General features: G+C 57.2%; 1 protein-coding gene across 1 annotated transcript; it reads left to right on the top strand.

Moving 5' to 3' along the window:
* The first annotated feature begins 183 nt into the window (after nt 1–183).
* On the top strand, nt 184–19,356 carry LOC119100745 (alpha/beta hydrolase domain-containing protein 17B). Its single transcript, XM_037223854.1, has 6 exons — nt 184–520; nt 7,438–8,102; nt 12,531–12,663; nt 14,651–14,766; nt 17,435–17,480; nt 18,280–19,356. The coding sequence occupies exons 2-4, from the start codon at nt 7,459–7,461 to the stop codon at nt 14,732–14,734; spliced, it is 861 nt and encodes a 286-aa protein (XP_037079749.1). The 5' UTR covers nt 184–520; nt 7,438–7,458; the 3' UTR covers nt 14,735–14,766; nt 17,435–17,480; nt 18,280–19,356.
* The last annotated feature ends 1,763 nt before the right edge of the window (nt 19,357–21,119 follow it).

Below are 21,119 nucleotides of genomic sequence, written 5' to 3'. Positions count from 1 at the left end.
CACTGAAATATACGCATGTTTGCAAGGGGTAAGGAGTGGCTTATTGTATGCTTTTTCAGACATCGTGTGTTACCTACGGGCTGAGGTGTTTAATTTAGACGCAAGAAAATTATCCTGCCTCCATATTTTCACTCCATGAAATCGGTGGCCTTTTCCCTAAATTTCAAACCAATTCTAGCACGAAATTCCTTTAGTTAATTACAATAATAACAATACCCCCAGGCAATCCACAACTGCGCTGGAGTTGTCGCAAAAATACGTCCACACAAAGTCACCAATGGAAGGAGTCTGAATTTGTCGTGCCTAGGTCAACTTCTTTGTAACAGTTCTTGTTTTTGTTACTGCGTGGAGCAAAATGCCTGTGAAACACGTTCATTTATGAAATCATTGAGCTTTAAGTTAATTTTTGAACTTATTTTTAGTGTGATTGAATGAGTATAACTTAAAGAAATAGCTGCTCTGGTTCAACATCAACTAGTCCCAACATCACCCGATTCGCATACTTCTGCGACCATTACAGGTGAGGGTGGAGGGTTATTTCTAAGCTTCTGTCATGATAGCTCATTTTTGACAGTATTCTTGTGAAATAATAGATGTCCTTGTGATTGTGTCTAAGTAAATTGTGAATGCATAAATGATGAGGGATTCCATTGATACAGAAGGTAAGCAAGAATGGATCGATGTATTGGATATCCAATGAATTGTGCATGTTGTCTGGTGTCTACATATAAAACAGGATTTTTTGTTGTAGTATCTTGTGATATCTTGTCTTGAAATTTGCCAGGCTTTTCACTGTTGTAACCACTTCTGAGTGTCTGTTCATTTTGCTGATGATTATGGAGAGTGCTTATATCATTCCCTTCCAAAAATCTTATGTCTCAGTTTGATATGGATGGTTTCTTCCCTGACAAGGGGCACTGGGGTGGCAAAGTTTTATTTTTATCACTTTGAAACATATGCACTGCAATTAAGTTTCATTCATTCTTGGTCATTTTGTGAGGCAACATGAGGACATCTTAGTCTTGCTATGGAAGTGTTTTTGTTTTTACCAATCATGTGTATGTTCATTTTCCTCTATTTTACCACGGTTTTTTATTGACCCTTTGTTGTACGATGATCCTGTGTAGGGACAGTCATCCTCATATGAGCATACACATGTTAATATAATGGACCAAGAATGCCCCTTTGGATACTGAATTTCCATTGAAAAATTATCAGCTAGGATATAATTTATGTGTGCATGTCTCAGCTTTTTATAATCTGGGTGTTGGTGGCTGGAATTAGGGAGCTCCTTTTTTCCCCAGTTTGTTTAGAGTATGTGGTCAGGCATCTTTCTCTATCAACCAGGATTACTAATTGTCAGGACACAATGCTTGGTCATGCTTAATTCAACTTCATGGACTTCAAAACATTTGCAATCTGAGATAATTTTCAGATTTAAATGCCAGTAGACATCAGTGTTATCTGCAAGTTCAACTATTACTGTGCACTGAGGTAAATTATATTCAATTTTGCGTCAGTGCTTACTTTCTTGTGAGGTATCAGAGCATGTAATCATTGTTTTGTGTTTTCACATTTTGGTTGAGTTACTTTTTAAATGCTAATGCAGAAACATATAAATCAGGTGTCTCATAACCACCAGGCATGCTGGATTGTGAAGAGAGTCAATGCCATAAGTCTGCAGCACCTGGGCAGATTTTGTGAGGAAGCATTTCTGTCTTCTCAAAACTTAAGCCAACCTTGGAATCACTGAACAATAATGAATGTATGTGTTTAAAGAGAAAAAAATCAATAACCTAGTGTATGGGTGGCAACTGGCATATCCCTTGCCATTTTATTGAAGCATGATTGTTCATGTGTACATGTGAAAAGAATTTGCTTCCATGGTGCAAATGGGAGCAGAGATTTAGGGAAAGACTTGGGCTTTGGGGCAGTCAAGTACTATATCATGAAGTAGCTGTCTTGTTCTAGATATGCATAAGATATTCATATTTTGGAATGCATCAATGAAACCAGCATACCAAAGCTAGCTAAACCACTTAAGCTTATGAGTTTACTTGACATAACTACTAGAATACATAAGTGCAAAAACTGCAATGCTACAAACTTGCCATATTTTGTTGTTACCCCAAATTTAGCACCTGGCCTATTGGTGTCCCCAAAAACATTGTGAGATCAGAACCAATTACATTTTCAACACATTGTGGTTGTATTATTACTTGTAAGTTAGTTGCTAATATTTGGTCTGTGGTCATTTGGTATTGCATTATGCATGGTGAACTTGATTTGGTTTTGACACCATCAATCTTCCACACCATGAGCCATTCCCCTGAAGCCCAAAGAAATGTGGCAGTCATTTTTATGTATGTCTGGTGTAGTGATCCCCATTGTTGTTTGGCCTGAAAAAAGCTATCCTCACTAACAAAAAGTACCTAATGACTATTAACCTCTGGATGAAGTCAGGATACTGTGTCATAGGTGGTACCATACCATTTATGTCATACCAAAAAGTGTGACAATATGTACCACATGCATTAGGTTTTTCTTTTTTGTAACTTGCCCTGCTGACAGAAGAACAAACCACAAACTTTGTGCAGGGCAGGAAACTGACATAATTTGCATGAAGGCACCCATTTTTGTATGACTGCCAGCTATAATATGGATGTTCCACTTACAGAGATATGATTGAGGTTGATTCCAACCTTGTTGTCATCTTGGTTCATATAAAATGTGACTGATGATATGACCTGACATCATATGAAATATGACTTAGATCATGATTTAGTGCAATAATTTTCTGACATACAGCTTAAGTTACACCAACCAGTGTGTTGTTAAGCATTGCTTCACTTCATGTATTGGATTTGAAGCATTAGAGTGTGGATGAAAACTAATAATAGTTACATTCAGTGTACGGCAATGTTTACATTTAGTTCTATTAGCGCATTATAACTCAACCAGTTCATGTACCTGGGCCACCTGTGCTAGCAACTAGTGGTTAGGTTTCCTGAACAAAGCTTCAGAGCACCCTAGTTTTCATCAAAAGTGGAACTGGCTATGATATGGCATGCAGTGCTGGGTATGTGGGCCCAGTCACCTTCAGATCATGATATAGCTGCTGCCATGATAAAGGCTGTTAATCTGTGCCCACATGTTTGTGTTACATTAGCCCATCCTATTGACCAAGGCCATTGGTACTGTCATTTTGCCCTAGTGAGGATGTTTGACATGGGTCTTGTGTGCTCAGCGGATAGCATTGCACCGGGCCGTGTCGGCCCGCAGTGCAGTACAATTGCAGCAGTAATAAAGTCCCCTGGCCCTCCAGTGTGCCTTATTTTTTGCAGTTCAGTCATGGGGTCTTAGACTGCAATGCAGTACAAAGCTGCCTTGTGGAACAGTCCTGTTGCCGGCGCGAGTCCTCGGCAGCAGACAGGTCTGAAGGTGGAGTGTCTTATCAATCCGATCGTTCGACGGCGTGATGGATAAGCATGACCGGAACCGAAGTAAGCTGATGACAAATAGTGATCACAAGTGATCAGGCTGCTGCGCAGTCGGTACTGTTCGCCTGTCACGCGGGTGGGTGGCCGGCATCTGTCATTATATGCCCCTAATTGGTTAAGACATCCGAAATAGAACCGAAGTATCGGTGCGGTGTTTTCATTAGTTAAGTTTTTAAAGATTTGGTCCTAGAGTTAGATTGGGCAGATTTCTGGGATCAGTGGCCATGCTAAGTGGTGTACTTGCGTGACCTCCGACACCACCATTCGACCATTGAAGTCGGGGTCAGGGGTAGCATTTTACGTCGAAAACCTGGCGTGCCGCAACGGAAGCCTTGCCCGTCCTACCCTGAGGGTAGAACGCTCTGACGTCAGCTGACCTTTATCGCACCCGGTGCTGCCGGCCGTGGTCTGTGCCAACTAGGGCCAAGGGATGGGCGCACAAGGCGTTTGGAACCCTCCGGTTCCCCACCAATGTATTACTTGGAATACAGGCGTTCTAAGTGACTGAGCGATTGGGACGAAGTACGCAAGTGAAGGGAGATATCGGTTGTTTTTCTGTGTACGAAATTTTGGGGAAAAGCATTCGCACCTTGAGAATGACTTAACATGCTGAGAATGAAGGACAGAAAATTTTAACAAAATCTGATTATCTTTTTTATGTTGGTGTTGTGGCCGACTTCCATGTGGGAAAGGTGCAACGCGACGCTGAGACCTTGGAATGCAGCATTTTGCGTTGCAGTACACACATTGCATTGCATTTTTGTTGCATTGCATAAAATTGTATTGCTGCATTGTTTTTGACATAAAAACCTCTGTATCAATAGAATTCAATGCTGGCACACCCAGGCATGCGTTTAAATTGGCTGCAACTAGATCTGCCTCTCACGTCGTAGACTCTTGAGTACATCAGTGATGTTTGTACATGTTTAATTAAGGCCACATGATTCTGTACGAGACGTCGCTCTACACTTGACCATATCTGGCATGGCCTGCGACCGGTGCGGTAAAGGTCATGTAACGGCTGAGGTTCCTTCCCTCAGGACAGCATGGGCAGCGCCAAGCGTTGCGGTGCGTTAAACTTCCGCCGTAAAACTCTTCTGTTGGCCCGGAATTTCACGATCGGTTGATGGTGTCGGGGTTCACGCATCAAGCATCACTTAGTATGGGCGCTGATCCCAGAAATTTGTCCAATGAAAGGTTTGGGGCCAAGCCTGTTAAAAGGTGAAATGCTGGAGCTTGATGTCTTCGTACATCTTGCCGAATCAAGGCCAAAAAGCGATGCATGTCCGCCACCCACTCGCGTGATATGTGAACAGAACCGACCGCACAGCCACCTCTTCAGCTCCCTTCGATTCCAGTAAGCTTCACTACCACACCGTCAAACGAGTGGACGAGCCATCAACCACTCCACCGTTCTGACCGTTCTGACTCCACCGTTCTACTGTCGAGAACGTGGGCCGGGATCACGACTGCTCCGCACAGCAGCTTTGTACTGCGTTACAGTCTAAGGTTATGGAATTAACATCCGAGAAATACGGCTCAGAGCGCGATGGGACTTTATTGTTGCCGGTGTGGTACCTTCCCGCCTTTGTCGCGTATTGGGTTGTGCGTGGGCGGCCCATCGGCCGGCGCCGCCAGAGCCACGGCCTCGACGGCGCGCCGGGCTTGGTGGCCGCTGCAGATGTCTTTCTGGTCGCCGCCCCGCCGCCGGTGCTGCCGGGCCTCCTAGCCAATGGTGCCAGATGTGCCGCCGTCCCGACGGCGCAACGTCTTGGCTGTCGAACGACCGGCACCGAACCGAACGAAAACGACCGCTGTGGCATTACGTTCTGCGAACGGGGTCCGCGCTTGAATCAGTTTACAGCTTCAAGTTGGATTCCCTGGAGGCGTCAAAATTATATAATTCCAACGCGAATTTTGAAAGTCGCAATATTTTCTTGCGGTCGGCGCGCCCAATAAACCTCAGTGAACAAAAAAGTGAGGATTATGGCAGTCGGCTCGAAGCAGTCAAGTAACCTGCATTCCATGTCGCAGTCAGCTGCAGAAAGGAATGCTCTTTTTCGGTGCACTGTGGACACTCCAGCAAGTGAACAAAGCATGGCGAGGAGCTGGACGGCCGTCTTGCACCGTTTCTGGGCGGGGATGGGGCGCCATGCACCGGTGACGTGTCTCTGACCGGGGGGCGCCTCCCTGCTGCCGGGCCCAGCTGTGTTCGCCAGCTGTCAGGCGGCGGAGGCTGCCCGCCGGTCCAGCTATCTGTTCACACGGCCGGTCACCGCTGGATCATGGTCCGCGCGGCGTCCTCTGTGGAGTGACCGATGTGATGTGGGTGGTGATGCCAGATTGATGCGTGGCGTCCTCTGTGGAGTGACCGATGTGATGTGGGTGGTGATGCCAGATTGATGCGTGGCGTCCTCTGTGGAGTGACCGATGTGATGTGAGTGGTGATGCCAGATTGATGCGTGGCGTCCTCTGTGGAGTAACCGATGTGATGTGGGTGGTGATGCCGGATTGATGCGTGGCGTCCTCTGTGGAGTGACCGATGTGATGTGAGTGGTGATGCCAGATTGATGCGTGGCGTCCTCTGTGGAGTGACCGATGTGATGTGAGTGGTGATGCCAGATTGATGCGTGGCGTCCTCTGTGGAGTGACCGATGTGATGTGAGTGGTGATGCCAGATTGATGCGTGGCGTCCTCTGTGGAGTGACCGATGTGATGTGAGTGGTGATGCCAGATTGATGCGTGGCGTCCTCTGTGGAGTGACCGATGTGATGTGGGTGGTGATGCCAGATTGACGCGTGGCGTCCTCTGTGGAGTGACCGATGTGATGTGGGTGGTGATGCCAGGTTGATGCGTGGCGTCCTCTGTGGAGTGACCGATGTGATGTGGGTGGTGATGCCAGGTTGATGCGTGGCGCTGTCATGCGGAAGGCCGAAAGGTCAAGTGGACAGCAGGAGTAAGCCGCCAAAGTTTTGTGAAATGTATTCCATGCCTTGAGACGTAAGGCTTTGAGACGGCCATTGGTTCTTGCTTGGGTATCTTGACCATGTTTTTCGAGGACTTTCTCAGTCGTTATGCTCAGGATCCGTTCTCCTTGACAAAATTGATCTGGAGTGTGATTGATTGGTATAAACTTTCCTGGAACTGCAACATGACGTGCTGGTAATTTCACGTGCTCCCATGCCTTACATCAAGGTATCACGGACAGAATGCAGTTAATTTCCAAAGTGCGGGATACACTGCTAACACGAAGCTCGCGTCCCTGTTTGCCAACGCCGCGAGCAGCGGGTGGCGTGCTGTCGCCCGTGACCTCGGCCTCATACCTCGGCCTCTGACCTCCGGGCCGCACAACTAACCACACCGACTCCCGCTGTCGGCTCACACCGGAAGCTGGCGCGAGAGGCCCTCCGGACGCGCGGCCGGCCCGCTCCGGCCGGCTGCCGCGCCGGCCGGTCTGCCCATCCGGGTCGGACCGCGCGGGCAGCCGGTGGCCTGCAGCCGGCCGGCGGCACGCGTCGCCGTCGCCGATAACGATGGCCGGCGACCGGCTATTGTGCTGGACCTCGCTCCCGCGCCGCCGCCGCCGCCGATAGTGCGCGTCGAGGGTCGGCCGGCGACCGCGGGGGCAGCGCGCGTCAGGCCGTGACGTCACGCGCCGTGAGTCATGCCCGCCGCCACGCCGCCGCGCCGCCCGCTGGCGGACGCGGTCGTGCGGCGCGCGCTCTCACGGCGCCGCGGTCGCGTTCTCACAGCTGCCGTCGTCTCGGACCGGCCCCGCCCCCGCCCCCGCCACCGAGGTCGTGACGCCGGCCCCGGCGGCCCGCCGTCTGCGTCATCTGTGCCTCGTGATCCGGCTGGCGCGCGCTTGTGTGTGTGTGGGTGGGTGCGTGGGTGGGTGTGGCTGTGCGGCGTTGTGACGTAACACCGCTGCCGACAGCTCCGCGCCACGGGGCCCGCCATGAACGGGCTGAGCCTGACCGAGCTATGCTGCCTGTTCTGCTGCCCGCCGTGCCCGTCGCGGATCGCGGCCAAGCTGGCCTTCCTGCCGCCCGAGGCCACGTACAGCTTGATGGCCGACGAGACGGGCAACAAGCACAAGATCATTCTCACCGAGCGCGCCGACTGGCTCTACACCGACAAGGAGAAGGAGGCCATGGAAGCGTTCTACACGCGCACGAGCAAGGGCAACCGCATCGCCTGCATGTACATCAAGTGCTGCCCCAGCGCCAAGTACACGATCCTGTTCTCTCACGGCAACGCCGTCGACCTGGGCCAGATGAGTAGCTTCTACCTGGGCCTGGGCTCGCGCATCAACTGCAACATCTTCAGTTACGACTACTCGGGCTACGGCGACAGCACGGGCCGGCCGTCCGAGAAGAACCTGTACGCCGACATTGAGGCGGCGTGGCAGGCGCTGCACGGCCGGTACGGCGTGTCGGCCGACTCGGTCATCTTGTACGGCCAGAGCATCGGCACCGTGCCCACCGTCGACCTGGCGGCGCGGCACGAGTTCGGCGGCGTCGTGCTGCACTCGCCGCTCATGTCCGGCATGCGCGTTGCCTTCAAGACGCAGCGCACCTGGTTCTTCGACGCCTTCCCCAGGTAAGCGGCCGCGGCCGGCGGCCGGCGGGGGGGGGGGGGGCGCAGACGTGGGGAGTGCCGGCCTGAGAGTCCCCCCGGGTCAGTGGTGATGGGAGTAACGTAAATTGGGATCGCCCGCCTCGGTCTGTCCGTCATGTTGGCTGTGGGGGCTACTGCGCTTAAACGGAGGCTATTTTTGGACCAGCGAAAAATGAAATAATCTTAATGCGATGAAGTTATTGGAAGTCCTTTAAAATCTATTTCCAAGTCACTGCTTAACGCATGCTCACCGCCCTGCGATTGTGACCACTCAGGGACGGGGAGGGCGGTTATTACGTGCTATCTGCGTCGTGCTGGGCATTTATGAGAGGTGATATGCCGCCAAAATCGGCTTGGCCGGCAGCCGAAGGGGCGGAGGACGGAGCAGCGAAGGGACGGGTCCGTCTGCCAACGTGTGGAGAAACGCCACTTGGCGAATCGTGGCCGTTTTGCTGACCGTGTTTGGCGCGTCGCTGTCCGGTAACGCACGTCACGCGCCACTGGACCGCTGTCAGCTGCGCGGCCCCGCGACGCCGCAGCCGTGGCGCGTCTCCGTCTGGTCAGTGTCGCCCGCCGGCAGCCGGCCGGCCTGCCCGCCGAGCGCCGGGCCGGCTGGCTCTCTGGGCGCCGGTCCGGCCTGCCCGTCGGGCGCCTGTTCGGCCGGCCCCGCGGGCCGCACTAGGCAGGTGGCACTGACCGAATGGGCAGCGCTGGTGACGTCACATCGCGGACAGCGGCTTATTGTCGTCGCCGGGATTGGTCTGCTTTTGAATTGGCATAATCTGACGCCGCTGTCGTTCGTTTGAAAAGACATATTGGATCGCCCGTCCAAAGGAGATGGTCGGTGCGGGTCCCGCTGTTGGGATACCCTCTGGGTCCCGCTGTTCGGATGCCCTCTGGGTCCCGCTGTTCGGATGCTCTGGGTCCCGCTGCCCGGATGTTTTCTGGGTCCCGCTGTTCGGATCCTTTCTGGGTCCTGTTGTTTGGATGCCCTGTGGGTCCCGCTGTTCGGATGCTCTTTGGGTCCTGTTGTTCGTATGCTCTCCGGGTTACATTGTTCGGATGCTCTGGGTCCCGTGGTTTGGATGCCCTGTGGGTCCCACTGTTCGGATGCTCTTTGGGTCCTGTTGTTCGGATGCTCTCTGGGTCCCATTGTTCGGATGTTCTCAGGGTCCCGTTGTTCGGATGTTCTCAGGGTCCCGTTGTTCGGATGTTCTCAGGGTCCCGTTGTTCGGATGTTCTCAGGGTCCCGTTGTTCGGATGTTCTCAGGGTCCCGTTGTTCGGATGTTCTCAGGGTCCCATTATTCGGATGTTCTCAGGGTCCCGTTGTTCGGATGTTCTCAGGGTCCCGTTGTTCGGATGTTCTCAGGGTCCCGTTGTTCGGATGTTCTCAGGGTCCCGCTGTTTGGATGCCCTCTGAGTCCCGTTGTTCGGATGCTTTCTGGGCCTCGTTGTTCAGACGCCCCCTCGAGTAGCGGGCTATGCTGGCCAGTGAGATTTGACGGGCGGGATGTCCGTTTTGCACGGTGTGGTTTCGTGGGCCAGAGACGAGTGTCGGCCGAGCCTGTTGTCTGCGGCGCTCCTCTCGGCGTGGTTGCGCTGTCGCTCCGTCTGACTAGAGAGTGGCGCATCGGACCTTGTGCGTCGTGTTCTGACGCGCTACCTTTGGGCATGTTTTACCCTGTGGCCGATCGGCTTCATCCGATCCGATTATAGCGTTGGCATAGCCGAGTAGGGGCTCCGTTGTAATTTGAAGTGATATGGACGTACTTATTATTAGGGCTGTATCACTGGCCGCCCGGGGCTTATGGTCCATTGGCATATGTCATTGCTTTACCGGGAGCTTTCGCTGATCCTCTCCAGCGGGAGCTGACTAATGGGCGGTGTGTTTATCATCCGGAGCTCTTGACTCAGGCTTTCTGTGAACCGTTCAATATGCTGGTCTTGCAGAAACCTTTCCATCGCTGTCGGGTACGAATCGATTCCATCTGTGACAAACATTCGTCGGATTGAAGACTTCACGGCGTGTCATTTCGGGACGGGGAAAACGTGACGGGCCGTTACAATCGCAGTCTGTTGGGCCTCTTCCCGGGTGGCGTCGGCTGGAGAGCGGTGACGCACCTGCTCTGCACCCCCTTGAACGGGCCGCGAGCTCCTGAACGCACGCGCGTGTCGTATGGACGAGACGGCGCGGTCCACTGTCGGCGGAGGACGGCCGCCAGTCCCGGTCTCAGCCCTCTGTGCGTGTGTTGTGTGGACGGGGCGGCGTGGTCCACTGCCGGACGGCCGCCGGTCCCGGTCTCAGCCCTCTGTGCGTGTGTTGTGTGGACGAGACGGCGCGGTCCACTGTCGGCGGAGGACGGCCGCCGGTCCCGGTAACAGCGCTCTGTGCGTGTGTTGTGTGGACGAGACGGCGCGGTCCACTGTCGGCGGAGGACGGCCGCCGGTCCCGGTCTCAGCCCTCTGCGTGTGTGTTGTGTGGACGAGGCGGCGTGGTCCACTGCCGGACGGCCGCCGGTCCTGGTCTCAGCCCTCTGCGTGTGTGTTGTGTGGACGAGGCGGCGTGGTCCACTGCCGGACGGCCGCCGGTCCCGGTCTCAGCCCTCTGTGCGTGTGTTGTGCTGACGGGGCGGCGTGGTCCACTGCCGGACGACCGCCGGTCCCGGTATCAGCCCTCTGTGCGTGTGTTGTGTTGACGGGGCGGCGTGGTCCACTGCCGGACGGTCGCCGATCCCGACCTCACCCCTGTGTGTGTGTGTGTGTGTCGTGTGGACGAGGCGGCGCGGTCCACTGCCGGACGGCCGCCGATCCCGACCTCACCCCTGTGTGTGTGTGTGTGTGTCGTGTGGACGAGGCGGCGCGGTCCACTGCCGGACGGCCGCCGGTCCCGGCTTCAGCCCTGTGTGTGTGTGTGTTGCGTGGACGAGGCGGCGCGGTCCACTGCCGGACGGCCGCCGATCCCGACCTCACCCCTGTGTGTGTGTGTGTGTGTTGCGTGGACGAGGCGGCGCGGTCCACTGCCGGACGGCCGCCGGTCCCGGTCCGAGCCGGAGCTCTCAGTCGCCGCCGCCCGGATCCGATGTTTGTGTGGCGCAGAATCGGATCACGTCGCCAGCGCGGCGGAAAGCCCGGCGCTCGAACGATGCGTCCGGGCCGGGATTTCGCTCCCACCGGCTGGCGAGTGGAGCCAACTTGCATGGAGCCCCGCCGCTCCGGACTGATTGGATTGCCGAGTCGATTAGCCGGGCTGATGGGCGCGCGCGTCGCGGCACCGTCTTCAGACATCTCGACACCGCGTGTCGACACTGCGCTCCGCTCAGGGCCGGGCCGGCTGTGTTGACACTGCGCCCCACTCAGGGCTGGGCCGGCTGTGTCGACGCTGCGCCCCGCTCGGGGCCGGGCCGGCTGTTTGACAGACCGCAGTTCGGGCGATGACCGATGTTGCCGAAGACGGGGCGAAGTCAGATTAATTGTGAAAGGTGAAGGAACATATGTTGTATCCATCGCTTCAATGTGGCGCTGTTGATCAGCGTCTATTCGTTGATGGCAGCAGTGTGGGTACCCGTGTTCCGGGCTGTGCCCCATAGCTGTAAATGACTGTAAATGAAGCGGTGCAACGTCTCAAGTTAGTCGCATTAGAACGGCTAAACAAGTGGCGTTTAGAGAAGTTGACAACTCTCAAACGACGCCGGCGTGATGCGTGATGTTCTGGTTGACCAGACCGAGCAGGGGCCGTGTTCTGGCCGCTGACTCGCCGCCCGCATGATGCGTGATGTTCTGGTTGACCAGACCGAGCAGGGGCCGTGTTCTGACCCGTTCTGGTCGCTGACCCCGCCCGCGTGATGCGTGATGGTCTGGTTGACTGGACCGAGCAGGGGCCGTGTTCCGGCCGCTGACTCCGCCGCGTCGCGTCGCCGTCGACGCCGACGCCGACGCACGGCGGGGCGGGACCGGTGCGGCGCTTTGTTTGCCAGCGGCGGCTCGGTCCGCTGGCATTCCTGTCCGAACGGTGCGACAGCCGGCCCCGGCCACGCGACCGTCGCCCGGCCCGGCCCGGCCCTGCGCGCGGGGCGCGGCCGCCACAACGCCCCAGATCAACGGGTCTGGCGGATGCTGGCTGGCGGCCTGACCAAAATGAACGCGCACGCTGGGAGTGGACGCTGAAAACCCCTGGCTTTCGCTTAGGCTGGGAACAAACGTGGGGAATGTGCGTCATTGCGGGAGCTTCCCGGCTTGTGGGAGTGGTCCCGTACACAGAAGGCCCGCGTCACCGCACCACTCCGGCCAGGTATGTGTATACTCGTGTTCTGCAGTGACTGCGCCATGGGCGTCCCTCGTTCGGAACGGGAGCGACGCCTGAGCGCACGCTCGCCGGCCGGTGCTGACCGCGGCTTGCCGCTCCGTTTCAGCATCGACAAGGTGCCGAAGATCAAGTCGCCAGTGTTGGTGATACACGGCACCGAGGATGAGGTGATCGACTTCTCGCACGGTCTGGCCATTCACGCCAAGTGCTCGAGGCCCGTGGAGCCGCTCTGGGTAGAGGTGAGTCACCGGCCCGGCCAGGCCCCGCGGTGGGACGGGAGCGGCGTCGACAGTCAGACACGCACCGGATGGTCTGCAGGGCGATGCGGCATAGTGGTGGAGATGGAAAACGGGACTAGCTGAAGGGAGCGTAGAACAGGACATGGAGGGTGTGGGAGAGAGCGCAAATGTTTCGGAATGTGCGAGAGGGAACAGGGGAAAAGGGGAGGAGAGAGCGGGAGAGGCAGAGAGGCAACACGCAAAAGAGCAGTGCCGACGAGTAGAGTCACGTTGAATCTGTTGTAAACACCGGCGGCGGCGGCGGCTAGGACGGGTTCGCCGGTCGCTGGTCTGTCCGTCAACACAAATATACAGCAGGGGCGCCAGGCGGGCCAGGTCATTGGCCACGGGGCGGCGCTGTGTCGGTGCCGGGCGCCGGCGGTGGCGGCCTGACGGCTGCCCGGCATGCCTCGCTAGAACGGCGCACCGCCCGTAACCGGAAAGGCGGCGCTGCTCGGCCTTGTGCCGGCCGGCCAGCCAGCCGAACAAGGAGCCTGAGTCACGGGGTGTGCGGCGGGCGGGACGGGACGGACGGACGGACGGACGGACGGACGGACGGACGGACGGACGGGGCGGGGAGGAGGAGAGATATTGCGGGGCTTGGACGTTGAGAGAGAGATGGAGAGGTTGAGGGGTGGGAAAGGGCAGGCATAGAGGGAAGGAACGAGGGAGGTGAATAGAAAGGATCCCTGGGACAGGATGCCAGAGATTACAAGAGGAAACTCTGCAGTCGGGGAGAGGAGGCTGAGCGCTGGCTTCCGGTCGGCTCTTCCCGGAGCCGTCCGACACCCGGCGCCCTGGGCGTCGTCGTAAAGGGGCCTGTGCTGCGTACGCGACGCCGGCTGGCGACTGGCAGACAGCCGGCATGCCGGCCCGGGGAGCTGGCCCAGTGGGACCGCCGACCCGAGGGGCGGGCCCGATGAGACCGCCGGCCGGCCGGGGAATCCCGCGTGCCGGACGTGCCGGCCTCGCCTCGGCGGCCGGGTTGCGGACGGTGCCAGTCGGAAATCTTTCCGTAGCGTCGTCATTAGGGCCGTCTATTTTGCGATAGGATATGAGCGGCGGATCGATGTGGCCGCTCCCCATTAGTGGCATATGGCCGGCTGCTGCCACACGTGTGACGTCATGGTGACGTCACTCGGCCTGCTCGGCGTCCTTTGCTGGGTGGTGGCCGGAGCCTTGGCTGGCCGGCGCGTGTACCTGAGCTTGGTGTCGGGCTGGACATTGTTCTTCAGTCTCGGGCCGTTTTGATATTGGCTGGGGCGTTGAGCGGCGTTTCAGCTTCTCCCTCACCCCAGCTGTTTGTGTCGATGCCGCTTGATCCTGAACTTGACCCCGCCTTGCGGCAGGGCCTGGTAGTCCGCATACTTTGCCATGTACTCTGCTTGTCGTGACTGCGCACTGTTTCTGGCCGCGCTGGCGTGCCCAGCGGTCCGTGGCTATTAAGTCGTGTTCCGTGACTGTTTCCTGCCTGCCGTGACTGTTACCGCACCGATCCTGGCTATAGTTTACCTCACCGATCGTGCGTCTGTGATGGTTTACTTCGCTCGTAGTGACTTGCCAGCCTGCTGTTTCGTCCGCCCGCCGTAGCGGCTTACTCCGCCTACGGTGACGGTTAGCCTGCCTGCTTTGATAGTTTTGCCCACATTTCGTGACGGTCAGCCCGTCTGTCGTGACGGTCAGCCCTCCTGTAGTGACGGTCAGACCCCCGTGGTGACGGCCAGCCATCCTGTCGTGGCGGTCAGCGCGCGTGTCGTGAGTTTTTTTCCTGTCGTGACGATCAGCCCGCCTGCTTTGACACTTTTCCTGCCTTTTGTAGCGGTCAGCCCGCCTGCTGTGACAGTCATCCTGCTTTTCGTTATGGTCAGCCCGCCTGCTGTGACAGTTATCTCGCCTTTTGTAGCGGTCAGCCCGCCTGTCAGTGACTGTTTCGTCCGGCTGCCGCCAGGGCGCCGGCCACAACGACATCGAGGTGCACGGTCAGTACCTGGAGCGGCTGAAGAAGTTCGTGGCCGAAGACCTGCCCAACTGACGTCAGGCACCGGCGCGCGACGGCCGGCAACAGTGAGTCGCCGCGCGCGGAGCCCGGCCGCGCCGGGCCGCGCATGCCCCGCGCCGGCTGGGCCGGCTGCGCAGCTGCGACAGCGGTGTGGTGGGGCGCGCTGCGGTGACAGCCGCGCCAAGCGTGCAGGCGTACGCAGGGAGTGACGGATTCTATGCATCGGTTTGGCGCTGCCCACAGCAGCACGCGGGGCGCGTGCGGCGCACGGCACGATCCGCGCTCGGAGCGGAAAGCTCGCGGCACGCGCACGGGCGCCTGACCCCGTCCGAGCCCTCCAGCTCCGCCCGCCGCGGGGAGCGCGCCCGGGCCGCCGCCGCGTGACGCGTCACACCGTCACACCGTCAGAGGCGGTGTCACGCACCGAACGCGGGAGGGCACGCGTGCCGTAATCACGGCGGCGTATCTCGGCAGGTGGGACACCCGGCCGCTGAGATACGAGCGTGGTCACGGCTTGGCACAGAGTGCAGCGGCTGGCGGTCACAGTACAGCGGCGCGGGGTCGTCTCAGGACAGACGGGAAATGTCCGCCGGGCACTGACTTGTGGGTGAAGAGGCCGGTCGAGCACGGTGTTTGCCACCGTTGCGGGCGCCCGCCACTAATCGGAACGGGACACTGACGGAGTGTCCCCGTCACGTGCTGACTCGCTGGGTAACGTGGCAGCGAGGGCAAAGGGTAAAGGTTCAATTGTCCTCACTCAAGGTATTGTCCAAACTTAGAAGCGAGCCTCTGGTCATCTATCAAACACAGAAGCGACTTCAAGGGCTGCATGCTCGTTAGCTCAACCCGATTACAGTCCGCTTTTCCTAAGGACCTATTGGCGGCTGGCAGGCGGTGTAAAAGTATTGGCGGTGAGCGCATAGACAAAGAGACTAGGCGATTAATCAGCCGCAGCGGGAAACGTCAATAGCATCATGTTGCTATGCGCGCGGTGCTTACGAGACGGTAGCGGTAATCAAGACCATGTGTACTTACAATATAAGGATGGGGCGTTGATCCAGCAAAGCCATTCATGGCGTGAGATGATATGCATTTGCATTCGCATTGACGCTGAGTTTCGTCGCGGCAGTGCGCCGACATGCTTCCCTGTGCCAGATCACTGGAGCCGGACACTCACTGATGAGCTGTAGGCAGCATGTTTACAGAGGGTGGGCAAGAAAACTGTCTATAGGAGGCTTAGAGGGCGGCGTACAGCTGCCGGGCACGAGTGGAAGGACGGGGAGGGGAAAAGCTGGCTGTAGAGGTATGCACATCATTAAGAATGGAGTTAGTTTGTCTTTGGAGGGCGGGAGTTGAGCTGTGTTTTGGTCCTCCGCAGAGATTATTGTGTGTATTTTTGCTCTGTCAGTAAATCGCCTTGTGCTAACTAATGGACGCACTCGCTGTTGAAGGAAGTTTATATGAACCAAAACCGACGAGTTTGACGGTTTCCATTCATGTATATGACTTGGCCTACAACGCATCCCTTAGTAACGATCCAAGGCTGCAGCATATGAGGTAGCGCGCCCGCACGAGGGCGTGGGCCGGGCCGCGCTGTCCGTGCTGACAGCGCGGCCCGGGGCTGAGTCGACCGGCCGGCCCTAGTCCCATCGTAAAAGGGCCGCTGGCCGGGCGCGTGCGCTGGACGCCGCGTCACGGGTCGCCGGGCGGACATGGGGCAGCGGGGGCCGCCGGCGCCGCGACTCCGGCACCAAACCGGTCCGGGGCTTACCGGGATGGGCCGGCCGGCGGCCCGCACTGTCGCCTCATTGTTTTCCGTTGTCACGCTGGGGTGGACTGATTGGCGGGCACGATGCTGGTCGGCATCCTGCAGACTGGTATGCACGGGCGGCGTTAGCGACATGCACTAAATGTTTGTGGCCATGTTCATGCTTTGATACATTAGGGTTGGCACAGCCACACCGGTTGTGTTGACCGCTTTGGCAAAAGCACTTTGTCACAATCGCGAAGGTCTGATCTGATGGTCGATTTTGTGCGGCGCGACTTCAGAACTTGGCGGCTGTCCGTTCATGGACAGAGCAGTGGTTTACCGGTCGGTGGGGCGGCGTGCATCGTCATGCATCGTGACGAGGCAAACACGGGCCGGGTGGGGAGTCGGCCAAGGCTGCGTGCCTCCTGTTCGCCGGCGTGACGTTGTGTGCTGTTGTGTTTATCTGCGGAGCGGTCTTTGGCGGAGCACTTCAAGATACGGCGTGGGATGGTTTTGGCCATTATTTAGCTGTCATCAGATGGTTATTGAATGTTTTCTGTTGTCATTTAAGGTTCCAGGTACTACGCAATATGATATGTGACTGTCGCCAGTAGTTGCCCACTGGAGTGAGTCCAGACGTGCTATCAGCCGATTGGGTGGCCAGACCCGTGCTGCCGGTCGGGCTGGTCAGAGGCTCGGGCTCTGGTGAAACAGCGTTGTGGCCGACGACGCCGCATGTGTCCGCGATAGTGGCAGCTCCGGGCCGGGCGAACGGCGGTGACGCGTGACGGTAGGGAAGAGTGCGAGCAAGTGTGCGTGCCACTCTCCGTACTGGCCACTGCTGCGTCTCGTGTGTCTTCAGCTGACACGCTGATGTTTCGCCCCACCGAGCCGGAAACGGCCGTCTCCCACTGTGAGGTGCCGTGTCCTGACCTGGCCGCCACCCCGTACCCGGCCGTGACGCCCCACCCCTGCTGTTTCAGACTGCCGTCCCGTGCGCCGGAGCCGCCGCCGTCGGAGCTCTCGGCCGTAAGGGAGCAGCCGCGGCCGGCGGCGCGTGCTTACGGCTCATGTTGATGACCGGACGCCGCCGGCGGCGGCGGCGTCGGTGGCGCTGTGCTCCGCTGCCGCCGGGCCGATGAGACGCTTCGCTCGCTGTTCGGTGGCACGCGGTCTGCCGCCCTCTCGCATGTGTTCGCAGTCGACGTCCGCGGCTGAGACGCCGCCGGATGGCCATTGTACAATTGAGTTCGCGCTTCTGTGCGGTTCTCGACTGACCAACCCAAGCCGGATCCCGTAGTGGCTACTGGCGCTGTGTCTTGTTTTGTCCGGCTGTAGTATTGTAGTTTCTTTAGAGCATCGGTATTTTTCGGTGTTCTAGTTACGTCGCTGTCAGTCTCCAATCCTGAAAAGCTGGCTTTTAATTTAGATAATTGTGGGCATGCGCGTAAATTGTGAAGCCTCGCATACATCACACTTCAAGTGGCCACCTTCCGCCTGGGACGGACTGTCTGTCGGGGTGCCCGCCGACAGACCGAGCGGCTGGCCCGCCCGTCCACCGTCCGACTCGCGCTCGTGCAGTCGCGTAGGCCGCATGTGCTGCCATGTGTGAATCCCGCTTTCTCCTCATCTGGAGTGACCTACAGTTCGATTTGGGGCGAGTGCTGGCGTGTGTGGGGCGGTTATGTTTGTGATGAGCGGTGGCGCGGGACTGCGCGCCTGCCGCGCCGCCGCCGCGAGTGGGCCGCGCGACTGGCGGTGGCCGAGCCGGTGGCGGGGGCTCCGCCGGGCCTGGCGCGGCCCGCTAACGCCGGCCGCCCTGTTGCAGGCCGTCCCTCCCCCCGCGCAGGGCGGCGTAGTCTGTGAACGCTCTGTAAGCCCGAGTGCCTGCGCCTCGCTCGCCGAGAAGCTCCTGTGAAGACGTGCACCAGTACAATCCGGCCGGGCCGCCGAGGCCGCCCGGACGGCGCGCGCGCGCGCGCGCGCCTCATCACTGACCGCCGCCGGCGGACCGCGGTCGGAGCGGGCGGACCTGGCGCGCGCCGGCCGCCGGCTCCGTCTTTCCCAGCCGTATTGGTTCTCGCACCGGGTGACTTGTGCGCATCCACGTTGTTTTATCACTTTCCATTGGCTGTACATGGGTGCCAGACGGCTGCGCAGCGCGGCGACTGGCGGCGGAGGACGACACTTTCAGTGCCGCGGCCGGCCGCTGGGTGGCCGCGGATGTGCGAGTGACGGTCTGTGGATGCGACTGCTGCTGATCTCACTACGGGCCCGGTGGGTGAGTCGACGGGAAGCGCCAGCCTTGCCAGCGAGAGCGAGAGAGAGGGAGAGGTGCCCGGCCCTGGTGGCGCGATGGACGGTAACGTCAGAGCCTTTGGTGTACAGTGGATGGGAATTGCCGGGGGCTGGTCGGCGCGCCGCCTGTGGCGGCGCTGCGGACGGCCCTATTTTCAAACCGTGTCTTTATACCTCGTAGTACAGTCTATTGTGTACTCTAAGTTAGCGGTATAGAATTTGGACCTAGTTTTGTTTCGGCTCTAGCCGCCTGCGTCGGGCCGGCCTGGCCTGGTCGGCATGCAATCCAGCCTGCCTTGAGAACTGCGTGACACGCCCGCTCCGATTTGAGGCCAAAGATCGGGCGCTTTGTCTCATCCGGACCCCCGAGGTATGGTGTTCGATGCATTCTTATTTAGTGCACATCGAATATTGGGTGATTGTCTCTGGTTCGGTGTGAGAGATGTGACGTCATCTCGGCGAGCGTGCAAGTTGTCGGCCAACCGTTCCCGCTCCACGTCTGCTGTATTTTTGTCCCCCCCCCCCCCCCCACACATGATCGTCAAATCCCTAGAATGTTGAAACTGCCTGATTTGTCCGAATGCATCCAATACATTACTGTCATATCTTTCGAGCTTTTGGGTCCAGCAGTGAATTATCGGCATTCTTCGCTGGAAACTGAGGTAAAATACTGTGGGCAGAGTCCGATATTCACGTGGGATACGGTTAGAGCTCCGCTGACTCGTCATGGCCATTTGAAATACTTCTTAATCTCACAGTTGGACCACTTGTGCAGTAGCCACTGTAACGGCCGCGGGACGGCGGTGAATCCGTGGGCGGAACGCGCTGTCGGTAAGGTGACGCAAGCAAGCCATCGTACTGGAGGCTTGGGAACCGGTTGGGAAGAAGAACGTTTGTGCTCTGCTGGCTGCAGGCAAATTGCGATGCTAGGTACTTATAGTGTCGGTCTTTGGTTGTACTAGATAGCAGGCAGAACTTCCCGTAAAATATTTCGGACGAGAATAAGTTTTTTAGTCCATTACTTGCATGCAATTTCACATACCTAATGTTCTGCGACGTTGGGGAAATTGCTGCATTTCCATTTGGCAGTAAAGGTACACCCTTGCAGTGGCGCAGCCTAGGGGAGGCTTGCGCTCCCTTTCCCGGCAGGTGCGGGCGCAGTCTTTCACCACGACTCTAACGAAGGGAAGTCCGGGACCTGGTGATTCGAAAAATCATTTTGGCTTTAATATCATGTTAAGTCATGGGCAGTGACATGTAAAATCAAATAGCCGTAATCAAGTAAGAAGACAAGCGGATAGTCGCATGAAATATCAACATTGTAAACATTCTCCGTAAATACATTCTCTGGAACATCCGCTGTAAAGGTACGGCAAACCAACACCAATGGATCGCTGATACCCTACGTACCGCGTCTAACAGCGTTCGTGGGGCATGTCTGTTCATAGTGCGCAGGCAGTAGGCACTGTCAATGGGCTGGGATCGGCTAGTACAAAATTACTCCCCGTCGGGAATCATGGTAGTCCCCCCCCCCCAAACTGTTGCAAATTCTGGCTGCGTCCCTGCGCCCATGTACACAACCTACATCCAACGCGCCCCGAATCTCTGTCAGCAAAAGCCATAGGGCCAATAGATATATCTGGCAGAGGAGGGACTAAACGGCCGACCAGACCTGCTGTCAGCCTCATGCTCCGAGCCTATCGCACCAATTAACATGAAACATTCGCCATTTGATGCCGCTTGGTCGATATCTTACCCTCTCCGGAACATGCTGACCTTGGGTCAGGTCAGAGATTACCAAAAACGGCCAAAACCAACCAAATTGGCTGCAGACAGCCCCATGCTCCGAGCCTTCAGCACTGATCACCATGAAAACTTCACCTATCGATGCGCCATAGTCGATATCCTATGTCTTTCAGGGACGTGGTAACCTTGGACCAGGTCAAATGTCACAAAAAACGAAAAAAGGTTTGCAGACAATCCCATACTCCGAGCTTATCGTACCGATCACCATGAAACCTTCAATCGATGCGCCTTAGTCGATATCCCAGGCTTCCTAGAATATGGTAGCCTTAAATCAGGTTAAAGGTTGCTAAAAAACAACGAAAACCGATTAGTAAACTCGCATGATGTGCGGCGCTTTAGGCTCCAAGCATAGGGTTGTCTGCAAACTACTTTCAGGCGGTTTCGGCGGTTTTTGGTGACTCGTGATCAGACTGAAGGTCACAATGTTCTGGAAAGAATGCTATATCGACTATGGCGCAATCGAATGGTGAAGGTCTCATGTCAATCGATGCCGCAGGTTGGGAGCATGAGGCCATCAACAGGTTTGGCCGGCCGTCTACTCCCCCCGTCCCCCTGCCCCCCCCC

The sequence above is a fragment of the Pollicipes pollicipes genome, unplaced genomic scaffold, assembly GCF_011947565.3.
Source record: "Pollicipes pollicipes isolate AB1234 unplaced genomic scaffold, Ppol_2.1 Scaffold_4881;HRSCAF=5763_pilon_pilon_pilon, whole genome shotgun sequence".
Classification (NCBI taxonomy): domain Eukaryota; kingdom Metazoa; phylum Arthropoda; class Thecostraca; order Pollicipedomorpha; family Pollicipedidae; genus Pollicipes; species Pollicipes pollicipes.
Note: the sequence above shows the minus strand (reverse complement) of the source record. Positions and strands in the feature narration are given on the sequence as shown.